General features: G+C 48.6%; 1 protein-coding gene across 8 annotated transcripts in view; it reads right to left on the bottom strand.

Annotated features, from left to right (window-relative positions):
* Nucleotides 1-5,781: 5,781 nt before the first annotated feature.
* The window catches only part of ABCC5 (ATP binding cassette subfamily C member 5), a 70,721-nt gene continuing 68,229 nt past the window's right edge, over nucleotides 5,782-8,273 (bottom strand). For all 8 annotated transcript variants that reach the window (XM_044422315.1, XM_044422316.1, XM_044422321.1 and 5 more), the window contains one exon: nucleotides 5,782-7,319. In XM_044422315.1, the coding sequence (XP_044278250.1) occupies nucleotides 7,218-7,319 (102 nt within the window). In that variant the 3' untranslated portion in view covers nucleotides 5,782-7,217. The remainder of the gene's footprint in view (nucleotides 7,320-8,273) is intronic.

Genomic DNA, 8,273 nt, shown 5'->3' with positions numbered 1-8,273 from the left:
CAAGGTCCCAGTAACCGGCCGCTGGGCGGCGCCAGAGAGCAGCCGGCGGCGGGCCGGGCGAGGCGGCGGCCGGGCGCGGCCGCCAGGGGGCGCTCGCCCCGCCCGGCTGGGGCGCCGAGCGGTGCTCCCGCTTCCTGGCGTTGCCAATGCGCTTCCGCGAGCAGCGAGCGCCGGAGCGCTCCCTGCTCAAGGTCCCAGTGAGGACTAGCAGCCAAGGATGCCCTTTTGCATGTATTGGCTAATCTGCTTTCGGAGTCGCCAAATTGGCGACTCTCGTGGAAGCGAATTCTGTGGCTGGGCGAAGAAGGCCTTCCTTGGGTCCGTCCTGCGTCTCTAACTCACCTGTTTCTTGGGATGAGTCCAAGTCCTGGGTTTCTTTCTCTGTTTCATTTTTATACCGACCAGTAGCTGAGGCTTTCTGCGCAGTTAACAAAAGTTTAAAAAGCACACAAGAAGGAGAGGGAGAAAAATGTCTCCCTCCACTTTCTCCACCCCATGCATTATTTTAAACACCTCTAGCATGCCTCCCCTTCCTCGCCCTTTTTCTAAGCTACAAAGTCACTGCTGCAGCCCCCTGACCATTTCCTTTCCCCTTCTCCGTACTTTTCCCAATTCCATAATGGCCTTTTTTGGGTCAGACGCCCCAGACTGAACACAATATTCCATGTGTGGTAGTACAAAGATTTGTGTTCCACCTCATGCTGCTTTCCGCTTGCATCCTGAGACTTCTCTCTGCAATCCAACGCCTCCCTTGGTCCTTTCACAAATTGGAAAGACACGGCCCTTTATAGACTCTAAAACTCTATAAATCAGTGCAGGCAAATTTAGGGTGTCCCCCACCAGGCTTGAACCTGAGCTCTTTCCAGTACCAGCACTGCTCTGCCAGGGGCCAGGCGTGGGGTTTTTCTCCCTGCAAGGACTGAGCACATCCCAGGACAGGGCTGCCAGCGACCTAGGACTATTTGGGAAAGGCAGGCACTGTAGCCCTTTTTCCTGTCCAAACTTGCATTTATTTATTTATTTATTTAGGGAACTTCTATGCCGCCCCATTCGCCGAAGCCTCAGGGCGGCTCACAACCATAAATAAATAGAATCCTATAAAACAATATAAATTAAGTCGCCCTGGCCAAAGAATAAATAATATTAACAATTAAAATAATGTTTGAATAAAAAGGTCTTTGCCTGGGGCCGAAAAACAAATAACGATGGTGCCAGGCAGACCTCTCTGGGGAGCGCATTCCATAGATGGGGCGCTACCGCAGAGAAGGCCCTCCTCTGGGTACTTACCCTCCTAATTTCCTTCACAGAGGGTTCCCGGAGAAGGGCCTCTCCCGCTGATCTCAAGGGGCGGGTGGGTATATATGGCGGGCATTTGATGGCACCCACGGTAATCTTGACTCATGATGCTCTCACCTCATCCTCTGAAGTTCACAAATGGGGAAGTCATTTATGCATCTCTCTTTTCTTCCCTGATTAGGGAGGGACGACGAACAGAACAAATGCCCACCTGACTGCAAAGACAGCTCGCTTACAAGGGTACCTTTGCAAGCTTTGGGTTAGGAGAGGTGGTTATGGAGGTGATCAGGAAGCATCCCCACCTATAAGATGGTATTGAAATTATTATTATTGATATTAATAATAATTTTATTATCAATAATGTTATATTATTATTCTTAATAATAATAATAATAATAATACAGGTGTGGCAGGTTTAGATAGCATAAGGAGCTCCAAGAAGCACACTGATTCAAATACTGGCTGGTTAAACATCTTTTTGGTCATGGAACCCTTTTTCCAGCAGCTCCCTAAATCTGTCCCTGATTTTTACTAAGCATTGCAAACCCACAACGTTCTTCCTTCTTTCATCTGCTCCCATTGCCTGAGTGCTTCGCATAACATAGTAGGTTTGGAAATAAAGAGAAAACATTTTAAATGTAACGAATAAAGCAATTATATGGTAATATCCCAAATGAATTCTTTTGATTATTTCCAACACTACACAAGAGTCCGAGGAACCAAATGATGTGATCCGTTTCCTTGTTTGCTGTGTGAACGCCAACTGACAATCGAATAGTTCACCTCATGTGGTTTCATTTTAAAATCGGTTTTTAATTTGATTTTTGAGATTTTTCGTGGAATCCCTACGAGGCTTTTGCAGAACCCTAGGGTTCCACGGAATTTGGGAACAGCTGTTCCGCAGGACAGCCCTTGCAGTATTCAGCCATGGTGGAGCGGGTAGAGACCCCTCTGCAAGCAAGAATCCCCAACCTGTCTGGGTCAGGGTGGGCACATTTGGAATGTTGAGAGCCTTGTGGGCACTTTCACAAAATGGCTGCCAGGGTGGGCACACCTGGTCACAAAACACTCATTTTCCAGAACACAAACTGGTAAGACTAAAACAACAAGTGACTCGCTGAAGAGTTGATGTACACGACTCCACTTTGCAGCACGCCAGCCTGCAACTACGAAGTGTCACTAGCCACATCTTAATTAAAATCAAAATCAGGAGAAGTAGGGAGCCTGGCAGGTGCTGAGAATGGTTTCCCAAACCACCCCGTTATTGTTTTTTGTTCTGCCCTGTCCTGAGTACAACTGCAAAGCCACCAAGTTCTTTGTACTCTTTGTTCTGCAGACTGTAACAGTCCTTGCTTTGGTGTACCAGCTCTTTGTTCTTGTCCCGCACATGTGTGGATTTCAGCTGAGCTCTAGAATGAATTCAGCTGGTTTGCCAGGCTATTCCTTGCGATCCTTCTCCAGCAAGATCCCCTCCACTCAAGCAGGTATCCAAGACCATTTCTATTTTCCTGAGCTGCTTTTGGCTTCTTTTGCTAACAGAGATGTTCGCCATACATAGCAATGGACGAATCCAAAGCCAGGGTCCATACGCGACGCAGTGGGACCAGCGATGTCTCTGCTTCCTTTTTGATGCGTTCCAGAGTGCGCATTGTCTTCAGTGCTGTCATCTCTGAGTACAGGGGACACTTGGTCAAGCAGGAAACCTGATGTGTGACGCATCCACAAATCAAAGTGCGATTATATTGGACCAACTTTTAGCATATTTCGAGGCAACCTTTTGGCTAGTTGCCTTCCTTGCCTCCTTTTCCAGAGCATCCTCCTGTCCCCCTGTATGTTCTGTTCTTCTGTGCAGGTAGGTCTAAGGAGAAGCTTTGTGTGGGGTTCCTCAGCTCTCACTTTGGGTTCATCATCTCCAGAAGATTATTAGCAGAGAGTGGTGGGGAGTTGAGAGACACAGAAACAGAGTGAGTCAGAAGGGGTCTCCCGGGCCATCTAGTCTGACCTCCGGCACCAGCCGGCTCCACTCACAACATGCCCACCATGTGGACGTCCAGCCTATCCTTGAACACCCGCACCGATGGGGCCTCAGCCACCTCCCGTGGAAGCCCATTCCACACCCTCGGGGTCCTGACTGTCAGGAAGTGCTTCCTGGCATCCAGATGGAACCTGGGTTCCCTGAGCTTTGCACCGTTGGAGCGCATCCTGCCTTCCTCTGCAGGGGAGAACAGAGACCAATCCCCCCACGCCACACACGCCTGTGAAAAGTCTGTGCATGAGTGTCTGTGCAGACAGCCAAATCAACCCAAGTGATCAGTGGGCTGCCAGGAGTTGCAGCCACATCACCCCCACATCCAGCGCCCGTGCAGTTCGGATGTGAACGACAGCTTGAGCGACCTTTCGCGACTTTAGAAGTAGCTCTTTCCCCATTTAGGTGAAGCACAACACCGAAACTAGCCCCCAACAAAGGACCATAGCCCCTCAGCCAGCATTCCTGTGCACATATCCAAGTGGAACGTGAACACTGCTGCTCACACTAAAAATCAGTATTCCCAAGTGGCTGTTACATCCATATTGTCCAGGTGAGTTTGCTCGATATTGCTCAGTCCCAGAATTAAACATGGCATCATTTTCTAGGTTTTGGAATTCTTACAGTCTTGCAGCAATTAGTGTTCTGCATCTTAGCTGCCACGATCACATGAAGAAAGATTTCACTGGATCAAGGGTGGGCAACCGCTGCAGCCCATGGGTGTATCTGAATTTTGCCAGACTCTCCCGGCTGCCGCGAGAGGGTGTGGCTGGCCAGTCACAGGGCAAACAAGCTGCACGAACGAAAGCCAGCCTCCCCGGTCACCACCAAGCCATTCCAGCTGCCACTCGGGATATATTTTTGGATAAAAACTGGGAGGAGCAGGATGGTCTTGGTGGGCATCAAGGAAAGTTGTCTGGGGGCGTATCACAGGTACCACACACTCAGCTCCTTCCCTGTTTACCTGGTGAACAAAAGCATCTTTAAGACCCAAAGCTAGTCTTACCTCCTGGATATTGCTGAGGACGTCCAAGGGAACACTTCAGTATTTCCTGGCCGCCTGCAACAGAGAGAGCGGCCCTTTCCCCTCCCACCCTTCCAGACAGTAATTTTGCTAGCATTTCATAGCATTAAGCCATCATTTTAGGGCCACTTTCCCAAAACCTCCCAATTCCCCTTTGTCTACAATTAAATCATACCCCCAGAGTTGTGAGGGTGCAAGCTGGTTGTCCATTTTGGCATGGATATTCTTTCAAATCGGTAATAAAATCTGGTTTATTTCAGAACGTTCTATATTTACGTAGAGGAGAGATCAAAATATATCTGTCAGTTCTCTAGAGACCGGCTTGCAGGATCCAATTTGTTTTTTCTTTCAACTTTAAAACTTGAATTTTTGCACTTGATCTAGGTGCAAAATACACACCTGGACTGATGTGGGCCGATAAACACTCGAGGCACAATCCTATTCCCGTTCAGACAGATCAAAGGCCCATGACTTCAGTGTTCCTCAAGGAATGACAGACTTAACAAAGCACTAAACTTTCCCAAGGTTTTCATAAACCTGTTATTGTGTTATCTCCTACACACTTCATCTTACTTCTCAAGAAGCTGCCCATCTAATCCATTATGAGGAATTCTACTAAAATCCTGGTATTATTTATATAGTGCCATCTTTACAAAAATGGGTTTGACACATCCCTACCCCTACGGGGCATGCAATATAAAACAAATATAGGGAAGGCAGGGAGGAGGCAGGGAATAGAGGCAAGAGGTCACAGGTCATCCTGTGCCACTTACTGAAGGCAATGGGACTTGCTTCTAAGTAGAGGATCCTGCTGGTACCCCCTCCTGGGATGACTCCCTCTCCCAGCTGCACTGTTAAGCAGGTAAGGCTGCTGGCATGAACACAACACCAAATCTAGGAGCTAGCTACCCTCCTTCCTGGTCCAATTTCTTCAGACGACGATTTCTGCAGAAGCAGAGGAGCAACTTCCTTCCTCCCGTTGCAGCATGCAGGAGTCCACCCAGCACAGGCCTGACGGCGTTCGCAACAGCATCTGTAGCTCATCTTTCCTAAGGTGCTCAATTCTTAATTCTCTCCTCTCCCCCTCCGCCTCCTCACATTCGTAACGGCCCTCTGAGACGGATCGCCTGAGACATGCTGTCTGATGCAAGGTCCCTCCGTGAGCTTTGTGGTGACCCGCGCCCAGGTCCGAGCACAGCACTCTAACCACTGTGCCACACTGTCTCTGGTGTGATGCAGAGGGAACGTGGCTTCTGGAACTTTGGCTGCACTGCGCCTGGGTACGACTCGGTGCTTTTAAAGGGACACATTAGCTTAATACGCATTTCTTCATGAAGCTGGGATCAGGGCATCCCGTCGATACCTCCGTATCACGGCATGTCCGTACCATGGGGAAGACATCAACCATGTTCAAAGAACAGAATACACTCAAGAGTTTACAAAACCCAAAATAGTTTTTATTCACTTTCTTGGATGTTCGTCTTGACCAGACCATTTCCAAACATGCTAAGGCTATAAAGTGTCCAACTGGACAAACAAACCGCAAGAAAGAAAACCCCCCAACCATGCAATGCTGACCAAGTAAAAATTATGCACTATTACAGGATTGACCATGCCCACCTGGGCTACTGGGCTACTGGGCATACAAGAGGGACAGCATACAGGCACCATGCCCATGTGCCACACAGGACCCAGCAACCTGAGGTAGGTCTCTTTACAGTAAGAAAATAAAATTTCCTACACCAGTGTCAAACCCTGATCAGCAGGAGCCTGCTAGAAACTGCAGAAGGGAACCACAACTGTTTTAGAGACAAATATGCACACATATTGAGCAGGGCGAAGGATTAATTGCCGGAAATGCCGAAGTAATGATGCAGCGGAGGCCACGCTGAGAGATTGTGCAGGCAGCGCCAGTCTAGAAAACCCACTGCTGCAGTTTATTAAGAATCTTGTTTCTTCTGGGCAGGAAGGTTTGCTCAGCAAAGCAGAGGGGTCTGCACTTCCTCTCTATAAAATATAAGCAGAACTCTACTAATAGAGAATGTAATCACATTCCTTTTATTGCACTGGAATGAGTATCAATGGGGTGTTAAGGTACCTGAGGCAATGTTTGGTTCTTCCCCCTACTGCTATGACAGAGTTTATTTATAAAATCACAAAAAGGGAGGGGGAAACCTAGACCCCGCCGGGGGACAGAAGCCTGGGAAACGGCTGCTTCCGTGTGCCTTAACTATGTGCCAAAGCGCTCTATGGTTGTGATACGACGGAGGCGCATCACGAGAGCTCACTTTCTGCGGGGCAGCGAGAACAGAGAACGACTGCGAAGCGTCACTTCTATCCAGAGACCTCGGAAAATCCAGCACCAAGAGAAAACCGGCTGCGAGAGACAAAACGGGGCCCCGATGCAGCCTGGCAAAAGCCGGTTTCCCAGTACCATAAAACTGTACAAAAATGATAGAAAAGAATATGCACTGGTATTAACGCAGCGCTCATTTTAATATAAAATAAACAGCGTACATTTCCACTGTAAATATAGGCTATGTACAGAATTCTGTATAGATATAGCTACATGTATAAAGCTTCAAAATAGGCCTCTTGATACATTTATCATCATGGCTCCCTGAGCCACTTTGTAGAGTGCATTTTATAGCAAAAATTAGTAAGAAGAATATGGAATAAATACCATAATAAAAATCATAAAGAATCCTCCTTACAGTACTTTTAAAAGAAGAGCTCAATCTTGACACACGATGCTACAGAAAAAGATGCAAAAGGCAATGATCTGCTTGAAGAATGCGGAGACGGAGGAAGAGGTACCTGCCACAGACAGAGAGCTTCGCCCTCTGGGTCAAAGTGACACTGCCCTGAAGTTTAGCCCTTAACAGCAACCTTATTTTCTGCAGCTGCAAACATGGCAAAAAAACGGGAGTTCTCATTGGACAGAAGAGCAGACGGAGTATCGAATTCCACTACCTGGAGAGAAATAAAGTGAAGCCAGTTAGTGATCCATGGAACAAGCACTGCCGTATCTTTCCTCCTTGACCCGGTCTGCGCACACAGGTGTGGTCGCTCTTTGGAAGATGAAATCCAAAACGGGCAACCAGGGCTTGTGCCATGTGTGAACACAGAGGCCTTGAGTCATTCAGGTGTTCCACAACCCTTGTGTAGCTGTTGATTAGTAGGATGGTTATAGGCAAGTCATGTTTAACCCACAACCCTGATCACCTGCGCATTCAACATAACAGCCGCAGGTACTTGGCATGCCTTGTGGACCAGCCCTCTGATCACCCTCTGGCAATCAACCAGGTTTGCCCATAGAATCAAAGCTGAAAGCAAGGAAAACCATCTCCTAGACCAAGCCCCTTGCCTGCTTGCTTGCTTTTCCGAAGTTAAAAGCAGCCTTGCCGCGAATATGTTCAGATTCTCCTAAAAGCATTCATTGGTGCTTTTTGAGACAGCTGCTTCATGACTGTTTTTCAACTTGCAGGTTCTGTCTCCTCCTAAAGACCACTTCTGTCTGGGAATCTGTCGTGTTCATCACACGAGGACTGCAGAATGGTTGCAGCTTCTGGCGGGGCCCATTGCAACACAGTCTGAAAACAACGTTTGCAACGTCCCTGCTGGATGTCTCCTCCTCAGAGGAAGACCCATGCCCCTGGAAGTTGTCGCATCGCAGGATTTGCTGCAGTCGCAGTGCCTGGAGGGGCGCAGACCCGCACCAGGACTTGTTTCCCCAGGAGCAGCGGGGAGTCTGCCTGAAGGCCAGAAAGGGAGAGACCCACCCCCTCCTCCAAGCCCTCTGGAAAGAGGAGACTCTCCAGGCAGACCAGAGCCCTTGAGCAGTATGGAAGCAGCGGATGTGGAGACGGAGCAGGAGCTCATCTCGAACGGGTCTGTTCTGGCAGCCTGCTTATCTGCTGCAGGGCG

Source organism: Varanus komodoensis, unplaced genomic scaffold, assembly GCF_004798865.1.
Source record: "Varanus komodoensis strain SLA01 unplaced genomic scaffold, ASM479886v1 scaffold125, whole genome shotgun sequence".
Taxonomy (NCBI): domain Eukaryota; kingdom Metazoa; phylum Chordata; class Lepidosauria; order Squamata; family Varanidae; genus Varanus; species Varanus komodoensis.
This window is presented reverse-complemented; position numbering and strand designations above follow the sequence as displayed.